General features: G+C 37.0%; 1 protein-coding gene across 3 annotated transcripts in view; it reads left to right on the top strand.

The window, feature by feature from the left end:
- PYROXD1 (pyridine nucleotide-disulphide oxidoreductase domain 1) overlaps positions 1-20480 on the top strand; it is a 40004-nt gene that overhangs the window by 8522 nt on the left and 11002 nt on the right. For 2 of the 3 annotated variants that reach the window (XR_005526794.1, XR_005526795.1), the window contains exons 3-12: positions 263-382; positions 4627-4755; positions 6782-6855; positions 9700-9860; positions 12930-13030; positions 14475-14610; positions 15678-15790; positions 16391-16513; positions 18761-18898; positions 19453-19761. Coding sequence is in view for 1 of the 3 variants with exons in the window: in XM_039223605.1 (XP_039079536.1) it covers positions 263-382; positions 4627-4755; positions 6782-6855; positions 9700-9860; positions 12930-13030; positions 14475-14610; positions 15678-15790; positions 16391-16513; positions 18761-18898; positions 19453-19701 (1344 nt within the window). In the remaining 2 variants the exon portion in view is untranslated. Of the gene's footprint in view, positions 1-262; positions 383-4626; positions 4756-6781; positions 6856-9699; positions 9861-12929; positions 13031-14474; positions 14611-15677; positions 15791-16390; positions 16514-18760; positions 18899-19452; positions 20179-20480 lie in introns of those variants that run through there. The other variant, XM_039223605.1, reaches the window with a different exon arrangement.

Below are 20480 nucleotides of genomic sequence, written 5' to 3'. Positions count from 1 at the left end.
TTAGCCCTCATTTTCCAGGCTAGGAAACTAAGGTGCAGTGACTTGGCTGACTTGCCCGAGTGGTAGGAATGTTATTTGAGTTCAAGCCTTAAAATGCGAGTTAGTCCTTTTTTCACTGAATATAGTGCAGTTGGCTGACTTTCTTGTTTTGTGAACATAAAGTAGTGTATGAAAATAAATGAAAATATTTTCATTATTTAAAATTCTTAAAAGGAAATATTTTTTTGAAAATGTACATTTTTACCTTTTCGATCTCATATAGGTATCTAAAGTATTGGAGGAATTTGATGTTGAAGAGCAACCGAACACCATGTTAGAAAATCGCTTTCCCAACATTAAGGTCATAGAATCTGGAGTAAAGCAACTGAAGAGTAAAGAACACGTAAGAAGATTTTTTTTTTTAATGTTTGTTTGTTTTGAGAGAGAGAAAGAGAGCACAAGTAGGGGAGGGGCAAAGAGAGAGGGGGAAATAGAATCCAAAGCATGCTCCAGGCTCTGAGCTGTCAGCACATATCCCGAGTTAGGGCTCAAATCCATGAACTGCAAGATCATGACCTGAGCTAAAGTCGGATGCCCAACAGACCGAGTCACCCAGGCACCTCTAGAAGATATTTTTCTTTCTTTCTTTTCTTTTCTTTTCTTTTCTTTTCTTTTCTTTTCTTTTCTTTTCTTTTCTTTTCTTTTCTTTTCTTTCTTCCCTCTCTTCCCTCTCTTCCCTCCCTTCCCTCCCTTCCCTCCCTCCCTTCCCCCCTTCCCTCCCTTCCCTCCCTTCCCTCCCTTCCCTCCCTTCCCTTCCCTTCCTTTCCTTCCTTTCTTTCTTTCTTCTTTCTTATGTTTTATGTATTTCTGAAAGAGACAGGGTGAGCAGGGGAGGATCAGAGAGAGAGGGAGACACAGAATTGGAAATTGGCTCCAAGCTCTGAGCTGTCAGCACAGAGCACGAAGCGGGGCTCAAACCCACGAACCGTGAGATCATGACCTGAGCCGAAATCGGACACTTAACTGACTGAGCCACCCAGGTGCCCCAGAAGATATTTTTCTTAATGATGGTCCATAGTTATATCGGTTTTTTTTAAATGTTTATTTATTTATTTGAGAGAGAGTGCAAGCAGGGAAGGAGCAGACAGAGGGAGACACAAAGTCCGAAGCAGGCTCCAGGCTCTGAGCTGTCAGCACTGAGCCCAATACAGGGCTCGAACCCACAGACTGTGAGATCATGACCTGAGCTGAAGTTGGGCACTCAACCACTGAGCCACCCAGGCGCCCCTCCCTCTTTTTTTTTGTTTTGTTTTAAATGGTCCATCATTAAATCTTTTTTTTTTTTTTTTTTTTTTCAAATAGTTTATTGTCAAATTAGTTTCTACATAACACTCAGTGCTCATCCCCAAAGTGCCCTCCTTCATGCCCATCCCCCCCTCCCCCCCACATCCATCAGTCCTCAGTTTTTGTCAGCATTCAAGAGTCTCTCATGGTTTGCCTCTCTCCCTTTCCCCCACCATTTCCGCCCTTCTTCTCCCCCTTGGTCCTCCGTCAAGTTCCTCCTAATCCTCCTATACGTGCAAACATATGATATTTGTCCTTCTCTGCCTGACTTACTTCGCTCAGCAATGAGAAACAATGAAATCTGGCCATGTGTAGCAACATGGATGGACCTTGAGGGTGTTATGCTGGTCCATCATTAAATCTTGATGAGCTTTTGCCTGCTTTCTTTTGACCCTATCTGTACCCTCACTGCTACTAAGGTCCCTAGCATATAAAGTTTAGTAACACTGATTTCTTTTTATTTGGAAAATTATGCTTTTTGTGAATTTATTGAGATTATATAATTAGTTGCTTTAGCATTTTAGATTTTACATTACAGATTAGCATTAACGTTTACATAGTGTCTGCTATGTTCTGGACGCTGCAGAAGTGCTGGGATACAACAGGAACATTACAATGAATCTGGCCTGGGAGGTCGCATTTTCATAGGGAATAGGACAGGCACATGTATAATTAAGTGGATATGTGAAAAGCACAGTCACTGAAATACTATCAAAGCTCTGATATTAGGGATTTGGGAGGACTTCACAGAACCGTTTTGAAAAGGTGAATGAATTAAGAATTCTTAATTAAGGACATTGTAGGAAAAGGAGGTTGCTTATTCAAAGACCCAAAGAAAAGGGGCACTTGGAAAAGTAATGTCGGAGGTACTGTGGTGGACATAAGGAGAGGAGATTGGCAGAGGAGGGCAAGCAAATAGACTCTGAAGAACTATTTACATCATGCCAAGAAACTTATTTTATAATCAGTGGAGAACTAAAGAGTATTTACATGGAGGCAAGGATAGTAATACAGATATTCTTTTAGGAAGATCGACCTGATAGCAGTGTTGAGGATGAAGTGGGGTGGAGTGAGTGAGAGTGACCAGCAACCCAATCAGAAAGTGGTTGCAATAGTCCAAAATGATAGAAGGCCCGAACTAAGACCAGGACAGTGTAGTTGGAAAGAATGGCCCAGTTATGAGTGGGATTTCTACTGTAAACTCAGCAGCACTCAGTAACCCATTGGATGTGGGGATGAAGGAGGCAGTCAGAGGAAAGGTGTTGTCAGATGATCAACAGTGTCCTCAGGTGAGCTTTAGGCAAGATGAGTAGAGTTTGTAGTTTCTCTATAGTAGCTCTAATTTTTCTCCCTTACAGAGAAAATACATACATAATACATTTGAAACACAAATAATTTGACAGGAAAAAATAAATAGAAAAAGGACTGAATTTTTTGAGGGAAAAAAAAATAAGTCTGAATCCCAAAACCAGAATAAATTTCTAACATTTACAGTAGTACATATCCCATATAACATCCACGCCAGTTAATTTGTAAGTTGACAAATGTATACTAATAAATTGTGAGGGAATTTATATTAGGGCATTTGAATAAATCAAAGTGCTACTTATTACTATTTGAAATGTCCTGCATGAGCTCATGCCTGTATTCTCTTATTTGTCCTTTATATTCTTTGATGAATTAGAGATTATGTGTTTTATCTTCATGTCTACTTCCAAAAATTTAACAGGAGCCAACGAAAGGAGTTTTTGTGTTTGTTTTTACAACATAAAATGCGAATTATTTTTTAATTTGGTCATTGTCTGTAATTACTGTTTGTCAGATAAAATTCTCACCACATTATCTGCAGAAAGACTTGTATAGAATTTCTGTATGTGTTATACTGTTTTGAATTATCAGCTCTATATATTTGTTATGCAGCTGAAGAGTTATAGTAGGTAACATATCGCTCAGTGGGTATCAAGTGCTATCTTATGATTTGCCATGTTTGAAAGTCAAACATAACACAGTGTTCATCTCTAGATCACTGCAACAAAGTCTGGTAGCTCTCATAGTCACATGTACACACATACAAATACATATATATGTGTATATATATGTATATGTAGGTATATATATATGTGCTTATTAAAGGCTCCTACTTATACAGAGATTTTTATTTGATATTAAAGAATAAAACAGGGGCGCCTGGGTGGCTTAGTCGGTTAAGCGTCCGACTTTTGCTTGGGTCATGATCTCGCGGTTCGTGGGTTCGAGCCCCACGTCGGGCTCTGTGCTGACTGACAGCTCAGAGCCTGGAGCCTATTTCAGAGTCTGTGTCTCCCTCTCTCTCTGACCCTCCCCTGCTCACGCTGTCTCTCTCTCTCTCTCCTAGAAATAAATTAAAAAAAAAATAAATAAAACAATGGATCACAAATATATATTTTTAGACTCAATTTTAAAAATTAATATAAATGACTAAAACCTAGTACATGCTAGGATTTAAGGTTAATATGTTAATATCCCAAAGAACATTTGTGTGTGGTTAAATGATTGTTATTTGTACTTCAGAAGAATGCATGCATGTGCTAACAGGGGAGGGGAGCAGAGGGAGGTGGAGGAAGAGGTAGGGGAGAGAGAGAGAGAGAGATTCTTAGAATCCGCGCTCAGCACAGAACCTGACACAGTGCTTGGTCCAATGACGCAGGGATCATGACCTGAGCCAAAATCAAGAGTCAGGGGCTTAACTGACTAAGCCACCCAGGCTTCCCAAACACTTCTGCTGTTTTTAGATTAAGAAGACATATTGTGACCTTTTCTAACACACTCTGCTCCCTTGCACCCATAACAGATATTAAGGTCTGACACCATTAGAAATACTAGATCTTCATAAAGTAACTTCCATTGAGATCAGAAATATTCATTATGGCCTGCCTCAGGTATAATATCAGAATGCTTGATTTAAAAATTTCTGAGTGTTTAGTTTTTAACCTGAGGTCATCATACCTCCCTGAATATAACGAGATTCCTTAAGTTTTATGCAAAATCTGATGTGAATGTATCTTATTTCCAGGGAAGAAAGACTGGTTCTCACTAGATTCCCAAAATGGTTCATGGCCCTAAAATGATGGCGAATCACTGGGTGGGAGAATGCATTCTCATGTTTACTGATTTGCAATTGCTGTTAACAGAGTATTGAACGCCACCATGAGGCAAACTTAATGTATTTTTTGCTTTTGTCTTACTGAGTTTTTTATTTAAAATGAAACTGTACCCACGTATAAATATGTTTCTCTTCTCCCCTTCATTGCCCTGTTTTTACAGTGCATTTTAACAGGGGATGGCAGTCAGCATGTGTATAAGAAACTCTGTCTGTGTGCTGGAGCTAAACCAAAGTTGATATGTGAAGGAAATCCTTATGTATTAGGAATCCGTGATACAGACAGTGCTCAGGTAACAGTTTGAGATGGGGTCATGGGAAAGGAACATGAATATTTCATAGACTTCCTTTATTTGAATCAAAGTTAATTCTTAAATCATAGAAGAGGTTTGTTTTACAATCCGTAAACCAGAAAGTAGTTACAATGTTACTGCCAATTTCAGTTTGGTTGTAGCTGATAATTTTTCCTATTTCTTAGTTCATGCTGATGTTCTGTGTTCTTTCCATTGTGCACTATCCCAGATAGAATGACGGAGCTGAAGGTTATAACTTACATTATACACACATCCAGTACTGTATTTTGATCAGGAGTATATGATTTGTAGCCTAAATAATGTAGCAGTCTTTTCCCACAAAGGTAAAGCATATCCCAAACTTACTGAACTTACTCCTTAGCAAAGAAGTTTATTCAGAAGACCTTTGTGGTACAGAATCATGACAGAATCCCAGAACAGAAATTTGTTTGGTTTGTTGTTCTGCTCAAGAACCATAGTAAACTATCCCAGTAAGGTGAAACTGTGGGGAACCTCCTACAACTTCTGATAATTTACTGCAGGGCTTCAGGGTTTATTGACCCTTCTTGCCAAGAAGCTCTTCCTGGTTTCCAGTCATAATACTTTGTCTTACCTCTAGCATATTGTTGTGGTCTGTCCCTAAGGTGATAATTTTATATTTATTAATAATATTTTATATTATTGAAATTGATGTTTTCGTTCAGCCTGTTATTAATATAAAACTTTTTTTAAAGCTTATTTATTTGCGAAAGAGAGAGAGAGAGAGAGCAGGTGAGGGGCAGAGAGGAGAGAAATTCCCAAGCAGGGTCCACTCTGTCAGTGCAGAGCCCAGCATGGGTCTTGATCCTACAAACCATGGGCATAGCTCTGTTCCAGCTGGGCTGCCTACATACATGAACTCACTGACTGCTTGTGATAATCCTGTGTGGTAGTATTACTCCCACTGTACACATAGGAAACTCTGATGAAGAGATTAATTATTAACCTATACTAAAATAGCTATTAAGTTATCAGAAGTACAATTTAAATCAAGCCATTCATCTCCACGTCCAGTGCTTTTAACAGATCTTTCTTATTTACTGTCCTCATAGAAAGACTGACTAAAATAATTTACAGGTTTTTTCCTGGTATAATTTTAAAAACAAGTCAATTTTGCTGGTTATTTATTGAATATTACAGAAATTTTTTGGATGAACTTAATAGGGTAACTTGACATGGTAGGAAGAGGAAATTTAGCTATTCAGATGTCATCCTGAACCGGTGGGACTATTCTGTACTTTCAAAAGTGCCATAAAAATGACCATGGCTTCCCTGAGCTGATTGTGATATTTTCTTTAGGGGGCAGAAGAAGAGAGGGGAAGAGGCATCAATTAATTGTCTTATGATAAGAAAGTAGCATTTTTTTATGATAGACGTTATTGTGCCTGCTCTGAACAGCTTTATTTTCATCATCTTAATGCTTACAGAGACCTAATGAAATATATCCACTTGTTTCCATTTATATTGAAGAACCTGAGGCACAGAGGGTTAAGCAACTTGACCAAGTTACTAACTAGGGGCAATTAGTAACGCCAGGGACTCTTAACCACCAAGCTCTTATGCTTCTCACTCCTGTAAGTTTTAAGTGTTGTATGACTCCAGGGAGGTGTCAACTGACAGATTAGAAGAAAAGGAATAACCTGTATGTAGGATACAGATCAGTGTCATGTTAGTAAATGATTTGATCAAGTAGTTAGGAATGTGATGAACTAGAGATAGTGCCTCTTGCTAAAATTCTAAAGTACTCTAAATGTAATGACATAAAAAGTAAGGAAAATCAGAAGAGGCATTGCTATAAAGGAAGCTTGTGTAACATATACAGGAAAGCATTTGTAATATTGGAAGGTGTGCCCTGGCAGAGTGGGAAAGTGAAATTTTTGTTCCTTTGTAAATAAGGTAAAATTCTTAACATTTTTTAATTAGTGAAGCCTTTCTTCAAGTATTGCCCACTATTATAAAACACTGTCTCATATTCTTTTTAATATAGGAATTCCAGAAACAGCTTACTAAAGCTAAAAGAATAATGATCATAGGGAATGGTGGCATTGCACTTGAACTAGTGTAAGTATATATTTTTAAATATTATTTAAACACTGCTCTATGACTCATTGGCACATTAGAAAACATATTATTCTGAAATTCAAAGATAAATAGAATTGTTTTCCATAGATTTTCAAGGAGAAAAGAATCAACTTTATATTTTTAGCTTCATGGAATTCATAGTTATAGAAATGTCATAAAACATGATTTTAGGGAAGGTTTTAGGTCTCAAGAGGTCACACAGTTGACTGGACAGATGTAACCCATATATGTGTTTGGTAAGCATGTACTATATTGAAAAACAATTTAAATGTGCATACCTTTGGAGATTTCTAGTCACAGTCTCTACCCTTTTTTTGTTTCCACTCATCCTGCTTCACTCATTTATATTGCTACCATCGGGCCCATGAAACCCAAATGTTTAACTCCCTATTTCAAGATATATGGTACTCCCAGCTCTTGTTTTTTTGGAAGTTGGAAAATGTGAACCCATCATTTAATATGAAATACTATCTTAAGATGATATTTCAGGTTTAAAGAACATTGAGGAGTAAATATCCTGCTATTATGGTCTACAGAGCATTCATTTTCTTTATGATTTTACCTTCTACTGGATGGATGAGATGAAATAGTCTGGACAGTTTTAGGGCAGAAAGTGGAGTCCAACTACAAAGAGTACAGATTTGAATCAGAATAATGAATTTGCCCAAGTTCTGTCCATTCTAACTCTCAGACTAGGTTTTAGCTCCTCTTTTTGACAATGGTGAATCCCAGTGGAAGATTCTAAGAGTTCCTGGATTGCCTGAGTACCAGAGATGGCAGCCATTCTTCTAATTATGAAGTCTAGCATTGTGTGGAGAAAAGTGAAAAAAACTAGAGAGTCAAAAATCAAACAGGTCCAGGAAGGATGCACATGACAGATTTTCTCCATTGGCTATCATGAAACATGTAACTTAATACTATTATTATTTACGTAGGAAAATTTTCTTAAATTCAGAAATGCTCAGTCTTAAAATATTTAATCCTATCCCTCGTTTTCTTGAGGTTGGAGATAGAAGACTATATAATTGGACAAAACTTATAATTTTATATTGAATAAACTGATAGTTTAAGCTGCATATCATGTAATTGTCTCAGTTTAGGTCGACAGAGTGATCAGGTGTTTGTCATCTCATGATGAAAAGTGACCTATACAAACCCTTTCTTCTCTTTAATATCCCTCATGTTCCCTTGAGGCTGCTACTGATTTTCTTAAGTGTACTTTTATATCAGTTACTACCTATGTTTTCTTCTCTACAAGTGTAGATTAATCCTTTCTTTTTCAGACATTATTTTAATAATCAAAAAACCATAATACCTCACTGTATTTTTTAATAGTTTTAAAAATCAAAGTATTTCTGGTATGTATGATGGTACTACCTTCATGTTTAAGCATCTTGCTGAGGGCATGGTTCATAAGCTAAGGGCATCCTGTGAGGTAAAGCATATATATATGTATATATGTTACTCACAGTTACTTACATTTGTGGCCTACTAGTCAAGCATCAGTACTTTAAGCTATACTGATAATGTGTTATACTCTTTATTACTTTAAAATTTTCAAAGAAAATGGTAGAGGAATTTCTTAATAAAATCTAATAAGAAAATTGTTTCATAATAATTATATCCCTATATGTAAATTAGAATATGAAATTTATTACTGAATGTGTATTCTACTGTCTGCTCATCAGCAGTCCTATATGATCTGAGCAACATAGTGTATTCACTAAATAATTTGAAATTTAGTAACTAAGTATTTTTTCAGCCATAAGGGAGCAATTACCACAAAGCATGTACATCAGGTGACCTGAAGTCAGATGTACTAAACTTTTTTTTCTATCATTTACTTATTGATTAGCATTGAAAAGTTAATGTGTTACATTATATAGAGCAGTCTGTGAAATAAACATGACAATACTTTGTACCATAAGTAAATGTTAAAAGTTCTTAACACACAATCCTAGTATAGTTAGAGCAACCATATATCCTGTTTATCTAGGATTGTCTCAGCTCATCAGTGTTACCAAAACAAGTAATAATAGCAGAAAAATATAATGGACTTCAGGGACTTGGTGAAATGAATACTAAGCAAACCACATTCTCTGTGACTAAACCTGGAGATAAAACAGCAGATCCCCAGAAGCTCCGGCTGTCTCATTAGTGGTGATGGTCTGTATACACCATGGCCATTCCTTCCTTTCTTGATTTTTCTGTGAACTGGATCTTTCTTTAGCTGAATTCTTGGAAATTATTGAGGTGAAGGGAATTACTAACTGCAGGGTAATAATTCCTTTATATAACAAAGTTAAGATTTTAGTTAATCACTCTGATTCTCTCTTTTTTTTCTTCTTCCATAATGTTGTGCTTTGAGTACACAAAATATTTGTTACCAAAGAGTAAGCTGTTGTCAGTATTGTAACTATATACCATGGGTCCATTCACCCATTATTGATTACACTATAACTGTATCAACAAAGCACTGCTCACTCCTGGGAACCCTGGGAAACATTCATACAGTAACTATGTTGGAGAAATTGAATACTTAGAAGTGATGCTCATTGTAATGAAATTTTACCTGATACTTACACATGCTTGTCATTTTCATGTTCTTTAAAATAAACTGGTTAAATTTCTTTTATTATTCTACTTTAGCTCTTATTATCCTAAATTTAATATTACATTTCTCCTTAAAATCATTTCTGTTTGCCTTAAAACACTTTCTTTACTTTTGCCTTGAGATAACTGTTATTTACCAAAAAAAAAAAAAGAAAAGATTCCTACTCATACTTTTTAAATTGCTCTAAGTAACTTTAATATTCCTTTTAGGTATGAAATTGAAGGCTATGAAGTTATTTGGGCCATTAAAGATAAAGCTATTGGGAATACTTTCTTCGATGCAGGTGCAGCTGAATTCTTGACTTCAAAGCTCATTGCTGAAAAACCAGAGGCTAAAATTGCACATAAAAGAACCAGATATACAACTGAAGGTAATTGTTGCATCTAGTTTATTAATTCAGATGATAGCAGCACTCTCAACAATAGCTAAATCATGGAAAGAACTTAAGGGTACATCAGCTGATGAATGGATCAAGAAGATGTGGTTTATCTATACAATGGAATACTACATGGCAATGAGAAAGAATGAAATCTGGCCATTTGTAGCAATATGGATGGAACTTGAGGGTGTTATGCTGAGTGAAATAAGTCAGGCAGAGAAGGACAGATACCAGATGTTTACACGTATAGGTGGATTAGGAGGAACTTAAAAAATCGTGGGGGAGAAGAAGGGAAAAATAGTTGCAGGGAGGGAAGGAGGCAAACCATGAGAGACTCTTGAATGCTGAGAACAAACTGAGGGCTGATGGGGTGTGGGGGAGAGGGGAAGGGGGTGATGGGCATGGAGGAGGGCACTTGTTGGGATGAGCACTGGGTGTTATATGGAAACCAACTTGACAGTAAACTATTTAGAAAAAAAAATTTTTTTTAGCCATATAGAAAAAGGCTATCAGAGCACGAAGTAAAGTACTACAATTGAGAGACAGACAGGGGCGCCTGGGTGGCTCAGTCAGCTAAGCGTCCCACTTCAGCTCAGATCATGATCTCACAGTTAGTGGATTTGAACCCCGCGTCAGGCTCTGTGCTCACAGCTCAGAGCCTGGGGCCTGTTTCAGATTCTGTCGTCTCGCTCTCTCACTCTCCCCCTCCCCAACTCGTGCTCTGTCTCTGTGTCAAAAATATATTTAACTATAAAAAAAATTTTTTTTAAAGAGACAGATATATGGTTAATACTTAACTTCTGTATCTCACAGGATTTAGACTTTCCAGGATTTTTTTTTTCAAAGTTTATTTTGAGAGGGAGAGAGCAAGAATGGGGCAAGGGCAGAGAGCAATAGGGAGGGAGGGAGGGGTGGAGAGAGAGAAGGGAATCCCAAGCAGGTTCTGGCTGTGATCTTGGAGTCCAGTGCAGGGCTCTATCCCACGAACCCTGAGATTATGACCTGAGGCGAAACCAAAAATTGGATGCTTAACCAACTGAGCCATCCAGGAGCCCCTTTCCAGGATATTTTAAAATGAAAACTATGTAGGGGCGCCTGGGTAGCTCAGTGGGTTAAGTGTCTGACTTCGTCTCAGGTCGTGATCTCACAGTTCATGGGTTCGAGCCCCATGTGGGGCTCTGTGCTGAGAGCCAGCTCAGAGCCTGGAGCCTACTTCCAATTCTGTATCTCCCTCTCTCTCTGACCTCCCCTGTTCATGCTGTGTGTGTCTCTCTCTTTCAAAAGTAAATAAAACATTTTTAAAAATTTTTTAAAATAATAAAATGAAAACTATGTATAACTAAAACTGGAAACTTAAAGTGAATTAAATGAACCAGCTCATCTGCTTCTTTGCAAACAGGTGGTACAACTGGACAGAACCTAAGGTAATTTTACAAAAAAATGCAATGAGTAAAAAAGAAATACAAACCTAGATTTTTTTTAAGAGCTTTTTTTTTTAATTTTTAACTTTTGGCTTATAAAATTCAAAAAATTTTGTACGTTTCGAGGGTGACAAAAACTGACAAAATGTTTAAAACCTGGCTAATTTTTTAATTGAATTATAACTCATGTTTCAGGTGTACAGTAGTCAGTATTTTTATACATTATCAGTAACCACCTCAGTAGGTTTAGTTACTACCTGTCACTGTACTGAGTTATTACAATATTGACCATATTTCTTGTGGTGTACTTTATTTCCCCATGACTTATAACTGGAAGTTCGTACTTCTTAATCCCATTCACCTGTTTATCTTTTACACCAGTTCCCTCCCCTGTGGCAACCACCAGTTTATTCTCTATCTCTGAGTCTGCTTCTGCTGTGTTTTGGGGCTTTTTGTTTGTTTAATTATTTTTCTAGTTTAACTTGCCTGCATTTTCTGTAAAATTTTTACTGAAGTATAATTAACATATGTTATATTACTTTCAGGTATACAGTAAAATGATTCAACAATTCTGTACATTACTCTGCTCATTATGATAAGTGCACTCTTAATCCGTTATTCCACACATCTCCTCAGCCACCTCCCCTCTGGCAGCCATTAGTTCTCAGTTTTTGAGTGGGTTTTTTGGAGTCTCTTTTTTCTTGTTTCTTAAGTTCTACCTATGAGTGAAATCATATGGTACTTGTTTTTCTCTGAGTTATTTCACGTAGCGTAATATCCTCTAGGTCCATCCATGTTGCAGATGGCAAGATCTCATTCTTTTTCTCATGGTGGAGTAATACTACATTGTGTGTGTGTGTGTGTGTATGCATACACACACATCCATACCACATCTTCTCTATCCATAAGTCTATCAGTGGACGCTTGAGTTGCTTCCTTATCTTGCTTGTAATAATGCAAGCTCACATAGGGATACATACGTCTTTTTGACTTAGTGTTTTCATTTTCTTTGAGTAAATTCCCAGTAGTGGAGTTACCAGATCATATGGTAATTCTAATAATTTTTTCAGGAACCTCCGTACTGTTTTTCATAGTGGTTGTACTAATTTGGATTCCCACCAACAGTGCATGAGGGATCTTGTTTCTCTACATCCTTGCCAACACTTGTAATTTCTTGTCTTTTTGAGTCTAACCATTCTGGCAGGTGTAAGGTGGTATCTTATTTTACTTTTGATTTGTACTTCTCTGATGATTAGTGATTTTGAACACTTTTTCATGTCCTAGTTAGCCGTCTGTATGTCTCTGGAAAAATGTTCAGGTCCTCGGCCTGTGTTTTATTTTGTTTGTATTTCTGTTACCAAGTCATAGGTGTTCTTTATATAATTTCTATTATCAACCCTTTATCAGAACTACCCTTCTTATTAACCATGTATATAACATGGTTTATATTGAACACTTGATTGAAAGATTATCTGTTTTATAGCTCTATATCACGAAATATTAAAATGATCAATACAGGTAAGTTGGTTTATCCTATATGAGCATCATAACATCGCCTAAAAGCTTGAGAACACAAGTATACTTCTGCCTAGCAGTTTTTATATCATTTGAATTTTGAATTGAGTTTTATCACCTTCAGGAAGAAAAAAGGAATTGCAAACCAAAGGTAGTGGTGGCAATATGGGCAGTGCCTTGGGACCTGATTGGCATGAAGGCTTGAATCTTAAAGGAACAAAAGAGGTATGTGTTCATATACTAATTAAACATGTCTAGATGCAATTTTAAATTCTTGAACCATTCGCTGAAGACTGATTACAAATAGTCCAACAGCTGCTTGGTCACTTTGCTGAAAATCCATAGTGTTGGGGCACCTGGGTGGCTTAGTCGGTTAAGCGTCTGACTTTCACTTAGGTCATGATCTCGCGGTTCGTGGGTTCGAGCCCCGCGTCGGGCTCTGTGCTGACTGCCAGCTCAGAGCCTGGAGCCTGTTTCAGTCTGTGACTCCCTCTCTCTCTGACCCTCTCCTGCTCATGCTGTCTCTCTCTCTCTCTCTCTCCTAGAAATAAATTTAAAAAAATCCATCGTGCTAGGATAGGACCAACAGCAGCTGGCCTGGTTCCTTACCTTAAAAGATAAGCGGTCATTTAATTCATCAAAAACTGACTCTTGCCATTTTTTTTTTAAATTTTTTTTTAAATGTTTTATTTATTTCTGAGAGAGAGAGCGTGAACAGGGGAGGGTCCAAGAGAGAGAGGGAGACACAGAATCTGAAACAGGCTCTGAGCTGGCTGTCAGTACAGAGCCTGATGCAGGGCTTGGACCTATGACCGTTAGATCATGACCTGAGCCGAAGTCGGACGCTTAACTGACTGAGCCACCCAGGCGCCCCAACCCTTCTTTTTAATTCTCCAGGCACAGAGATTTCTACAATGAATATACCTGTCCTATTTTAATCTTTTCTTAAAGGTCACCTCCTATGCATTATCATATTTAAAGGTTATTAGATAAATTTTAAATACATATTTAATACCTTAATTAGATAAGAAGATGATTTGCTTTTATTCATTTTATTAAGTATTTCTGCTTTTAAATAAGTCTGATATTTAAATACTGTTAGAAGCATACACAGTTTTTATTACTGTGTCTGATTTCTTTTCAGCCTCAGGTAGTTTGGAGGGGAGCTGGTTTCATGTTGTATCTCATTTTTGTGATTATGCAAAATCAGTTCTTCGTGTACCTTTGGATCCTAAGATTAGTAGTGTTTTTAAACTGAGAGCCTCAGCAGTTTGGTTCAGTGATGTTATCTCCTACATACTTGGTACTTATTAAGGTTCTGGGATAGAATAGTAAGTATGTCGACATAGACCTGCCCTCAAGAGGCTTTTGTAGTCTAGCAGTTGTCATTTTTAGAAAATGTATTTGTAATTACCAGTGAGGCTGTACTAAAAAGCATGCCCTTCGTGTTACCTGTCAATGCAGCTATTTGTTCTAAGTTCTGAATGGATTTCTTCTTACTGCCTTCACAAACAGAAGTTAACAAGATGTGCATCCAGTGTGTTTTCATTTGTATTACAAGAATTGTTTTTTCCATATATTTCTACAAGTGTATTGTAAAATTTTTTTTATCATCAGTAACCCAAGTCCATCTTTTTGGAAGTATTATGGTAACCACTATTTCTTTTAGTTTTCTCATAAGATTCACATTGAAACTACGTGTGAAGTAAAGAAAATCTACCTTCAGGAAGAATTTAGAATTTCTAAGAAAAAGTCCTTGCCTTTTCCGAGAGACCATCATAAGCAGTCAGTCACAACTGATGAAGGTAAGTAATTAAGAAAAAATGGAATAACCACTAATTTAAAAGGAGGGAAACTTGAACATAAAAAGTAAACATGAGTGGCACCTCAGTGGCTCAGTTGGTTCAGCGTGTGACTTTGGCTTAGGTCATGATCTCACAGTTTGTGAGTTTGAGCCTCACAGCGGGCTGGCTCTGTGCTGACACCTCAGAGCCTGGAGCCTGTCTTCAGATTCTCTGTCTCCCTGTCTCTCTTCCCCTCCCCCACTCACCTTCTGTGTCTCTCCTTCAAAAATTAACTTAAAGAAAAAAAAGTAAACCTGAAACCATTAATAATGTAAGTCATTTCCTTTTCACTACTTAATCTTCAAGTTCCCTAATAATTTGTGTAGAGAGCATATCTTAACACAGGGTTCATGGTGTTTTGACCACCACAACTCTGTGAGTCAGAGTATCTTGCAGATCAAAATAAATAGAAACTAAAAAAAAACTTTATGCTCTCAGAGATGAAGTGACTTTCCCCAAATCAAACAGATTGAAAATCTGTAAATTTGGGACTGAGAAACAGATCTAATTCCTATTCCACACCTCCTATCAGAACTACCACAATTTGAAGAAATAGAATCAGCTAAACTAGTCTATAATATTCCATTGTTTTGAATTCGTTGAATTTTTCCATGGAAAGAGTTAATGTTAGTTTGACTAAGAATAGTAAGGAATAACACTGAAAAATGAGTAATGTAGTTGGACTAAACTCTCTGGAGTATAATGTATTAATATTTTTAGAGAAAAATTATAAAGTGGTTATCAATTTAAATGTATTTTGTTAGAAAAGTTGTAGGTCTAAATTTGAAGGAAAAGTTTAGAATGTCATAATTCTGTAAGTATTCCCAAAACAAGGAGACAATGTTGATTGTATTCCAATTGTTTGAGCAAATGTGCCTTATAAAAATTATTAAGCTGTGTTGTTTTCAAGTACTCTCCTGCTGTTTTCTTTCACTCCTTATTCAAGGCATTATATTCACATAATGCTATGATAACCCGTGGTGATTACATTGAAGAGTAAAGATTTTATTTGTTTTGTTTTGTTTTAGAGGTATGGCCTGTATATGTGGAATTGACCAATGAAAAGATATACGGCTGCGATTTCGTTGTCAGTGCTACAGGAGTTACACCAAACATAGAACCTTTTCTCAGTGGTAACAATGTAAGGTGAAGTTTCTTTGTCCTGTTGTGAATATTTTCATATTTATGAGATTTAATTTTCAACATAACTGTTCATTGTTCTAGTGTAAAACTGTAACTTAAGGAAGCTGAAAACAATTTAGATCATATTCATGTTTGGATTTCAGTATTTCTTATTGCCTAAAGTCCTTAAGCAGCTTACATCCCAGCATAAGTGTCATCACTGATAGGACATAATGCGCATTTCAGTTGTACAAAGGTTGGTAAGAGACTGACACCTGTGGATTCTTACAAGTGATTCTTTTAGAGAAACTATTTTAAATTTTTTGCCTTTTAGCATTTGAAGCTCACAAAACAGGAATAGTGTAATTATGAGTGGGGTAGTCATATGGTTACTAAGTGTTCTTGATGTTGAAAGTCTAAGAACTTTTTAGTTGGTCTGTCTTAGTAGAATTTCGATTCCCTGGAAATTCAGCTGAGTTGTCTAAACTTTCAGCTATTTTTGCCTTCCCATTAAAAATCAGCATACCAAGGTGTAAAAATGTGACTTGTTCTTTTACTTTAGAATGACAATGGCATCTCATTTCTCTTCTCATGTATTCTCATAAGGAACATTGTTTAGTTTGATGTAGGAGAAGATGGTGGCCTGAAAGTGGATGATCACATGCACACGTCTGTCTCTGACATCTACGCGGCAGGTGATGTCTGCACTGCATCCTGGCAGCCCAGCCCAGTCTGGCAGCAGGTAAGCCGGCATCCGTGGTCACATCTTATCAGACAGTCCATCTGGTGGTAAAGGAGTGGCTACCAGCAAATCTAAATATCTGGTTTTCTAACTTCTTTAAGTAAGAAGCTATCATGGAGTTTTTTGTGACAGTTAAAGAATTTTTCCCTTTTGATAAGTTATTATATAGTGACGAAACAGATTGGGATATCTTGTAACTTAAAAAGAATTATGGGCTGTTACTTCGCTTTTATTTCCAGGAACTTATCAGCGCTGTCCAGTGGAACTTTATGCAAGGACAGAAATGTTCTGTTCCTTTGCAGTGTCCAGTCAGGTCGTCACTAACTACATATCTCTTGAGCACCTAAGTTTAAATAGCTACATGTATCTAGTGTCTGCCAGACTGGACAGCACAGCTCTAGATTAATAAATAATTACTGAGGTATAAACCATGTAGATAAATGATGACCCTATGGGGTCCTGATGACCCTCTTCTGTCCCTGTGGAATCATGACTGAAGAAATTCCCTGTAGTAAACAGCCTTCCTCAGCTGAACACCCCCATCCAGCTGGATATAGACTCCTCCTGCCCCCACAGTGTTGCTCCCTCCTAATGCTGGAGCAGATCCTTGAGGAAGATCCTCAGACCGTGGTCATAGGTGAGGTGGTCCCAGGGGGAGCAGAGACACAGCAGATGTTACCGATAAAAGAACCAGCTCCACAGGTAGGGATATTACTCCTTCAGGTCAACCACAGAGTGTGAAGTAGCAGAAGAGCTAGATGTATTTTAAGAGGCAGTTTCATTACTGTGTGTGTTTCTGCCTACAGCAGAGTCTTTTAAGCCTGGGGGTGCCTAGGTGGTTTAGTTGATTAAGCATCTGACTTCAAGTCATGATCTCGCGATTCGCGAGTTCAAGCCCTGCATTGGGCTCTGTGCTAACAGCTCAGACCCTGCTTTGTATTCTATGTCTCCTCTCTGCCCCCCTTCCGTGCTTTGTCTCTCTAAAAGTAAATATTACAGTTTTTTTTTTAAAAGAGTGCTAACAGCCTGTTTCTAAAATGCTAGCTTGTTTTCAGTTTTATCTGTGACATAGCTGTCATAAACTGAGTTTGTGGGATTTTTTTTTTTAACACTTTTAAACCCTCTAGCATAAATTTATCCTTAATGGGTATCATAAACTGGTATAGGCCATCCAAAAATAGGTATCTCTTGAGTGAATCTAACAGATCTTGTGTCTTAATTTTCAGAAGCAGTAAATAAGGACACTAATTAATGTGTTTTACATAGTCCAAGACACAAACTGAAGGGACCTTGAAGCTGATATACATTAAGTAATGGTCCAGCAGTATAATACTGCAGGCTACTTCTGTTAACCATTCTAGTATCCTGCTCAGTTTACTCTGCTCCTTACCACAGACTGCCAATCACTTCATCAAATCTACCTTGTTTATGTTTATAGAGGAGACTGAATTTTTTAAAATCTATCAGAAATAATTGTATTAGTTTTGCACAGAAAAGGATATTACTGATTGCTTAGTGTATTTAAATCTCTTAATAGCCATTAAATAGGTGGTATACATTTATGTTTCAGGTGAAGAAACTGAGGCTCAGTTAATTCAGTAAAAATCAAAAGTTACATATGTAGAAGAGTTGATATTTAAATCTCTTGACTCCCAAGGCCATTGTTCTATCCAGGATCACTAATGTAAGGGAAGAATTCAGAATGAATTCCCAGCATTGGTTGGTGAAATCTGGTAAGATTTCATGAGGCTCTTAGGACACCAACTGATATATGGATCTGCCTGACTACTAAGGTTTTACTGCAGAAGAAGCCTTAACTATATAGCACCAAAATCTAAGGCATAGGAAAAGGAATGAGTTTTTCAGTGATAATTTCTCATCTCTATTTATGCTGATGATAAACTTACTCTGCAGGAGGAGACCAGTTAATTAGTAGTAGTCTTCCCTGGTGTACCCTGAAAATGTTTTAGTTATTTGTTACAGTTTTTTGAAACATAGAGTTGGTATCATCCTTTAATTTTACGGCAGTGATTTGGATAGGATTCTCAAATAGCTGAACCAGTTTTGGTTAGTGTGGACTGGTGATTGCTTCCATGGTAAAGACAGTCCAACTAGTCATCTGGCTAGCTAGATCCACCCAGTCTCAAGGACTGTCAATATTGAACCCCTTTAAGGAATTCTGTAAGGTTAAGGTACTAGCATTTTTTGAGTAAGGACAATATACCTCTCAACATTTTTTTATTTCAGATGAGGCTGTGGACCCAGGCTAGACAGATGGGATGGTACGCAGCCAAGTGCATGGCTGCAGCTACTTTAGGACACTCTATTGACATGGACTTCAGCTTTGAACTTTTTGCTCATGTAACAAAATTCTTTAACTATAAGGTAAGATAAGCAAATTAGTGCCTTTTTCTGCTTGTTAGTCTTGAACTGTGTAACTTCATCATTTGAGTAAATATGTGGTTTTAGTTATTTTACAAAAAAATGACATATTTCTTACACATCAGTACCTAGAATTACTATTGGTCCTAATTCTTAATCACCACATACCTCCCTACTATACTGTTTTATAGTTAAGGGTGGGGGAGGGCATCTCTTCTAGACTTATTCGCTATTGGTGCATTTCATTTGAGATCCATGCTTGCCTTGTAAGGAGAAATAATAGCTATCGTACTCAATGAACCAGGTACTTTGCCAGACTTAATTAACTGTTTTACTCCGAGGCAAGTTTTTTCTTCATAACTTATCCTACATATTTGTTAATTCACTAGATATACTGAATGTTCATATAGATTGTGTGCTAGTGTCATCTGTACAATAAATGCAATGCCATTGGACACTCCCCAGTTTTTGTGAATAGGTTTTTCTGCTGGCCATTCTAGCATAACACAGTATAGCTACATAAAGTATTTCTATTTGTACTTTATCCCTACATTTAGGTTGTATTGCTGGGAAAATACAACGCACAGGGCTTAGGTTCAGATCATGAATTAATGCTGAGATGCACCAAAGGACAGGAATACGTCAAAGTCGTCATGCTGAATGGGCGCATGATGGGAGCAGTCTTGATTGGTGAAACTGACTTAGAAGAAACCTTTGAGAACTTAATTTTAAATCAGATGGATCTTTCATCATATGGAGAAGATCTGCTGGATCCAAATATTGATCTAGAAGATTATTTTGATTAAAAAAAAAAAAAACCTTTCAAGAACTACATACCGTTCCAAATAAGAGAAAGTCACAATAAGGTAAATGACTGCACTGATTTAATAGAAGTGATAATGATTTCAGGGGCAAAAGTTTTAAAATATATTTTTTTCCACCATAAATTTACATTAAGTGCTAGGTTTTAAGTAACTCTTCTGATTTAGCTGTGGGGCAGATTCAGCTAGGTTGTGATCTACTTAGCCAACAGCTTGGTCTGGTATAACAGCATCGTGCTGATTGAAATATTACAGAGAGTTGTGGTTTCAAGAGGCTTTTTGTTTTTTACTTACTACTATCATTTGCATTGATATTCCTTTTGCAGTTGGATTCTAAAGCTGTTAAGAGCTGAAATCACTCCCTTTGTAATAAACCTATATAAAATACTCCATGTGATAACACTGCTATCGAAAGTTATGTAAAAAAAAAATACAATTAAATATATCAAGGTGTGAACTTAAGTATTTTACATTTTTCTCATTTCGTCAATTTTTATAAATCATGATCTCAAATGTTCAAGTCTTCAATATTAATAAAATTGCCTTAAATTACAAAATACTGGTATATACACACATATAATATTTTCTTGGAAAATTTAGAAACACTCTGGTCTTAGATTGTTGGCAGACTTCTGGAAGTTACCTGAATTTTTTTCTTCCCTCCTTTTATCAGCTCCTTATCAGTCCTTCAGAGTGACAAGTTTGAAGCGATTCAGTCTACAAATAAAAACCAAACACTCTGGTCAAAACTCAGCTATTCCATT

The sequence above is a fragment of the Hyaena hyaena genome, unplaced genomic scaffold (genome assembly GCF_003009895.1).
Source record: "Hyaena hyaena isolate Hyena2069 unplaced genomic scaffold, ASM300989v1 scaffold_1393, whole genome shotgun sequence".
Classification (NCBI taxonomy): domain Eukaryota; kingdom Metazoa; phylum Chordata; class Mammalia; order Carnivora; family Hyaenidae; genus Hyaena; species Hyaena hyaena.
This window is presented reverse-complemented; position numbering and strand designations above follow the sequence as displayed.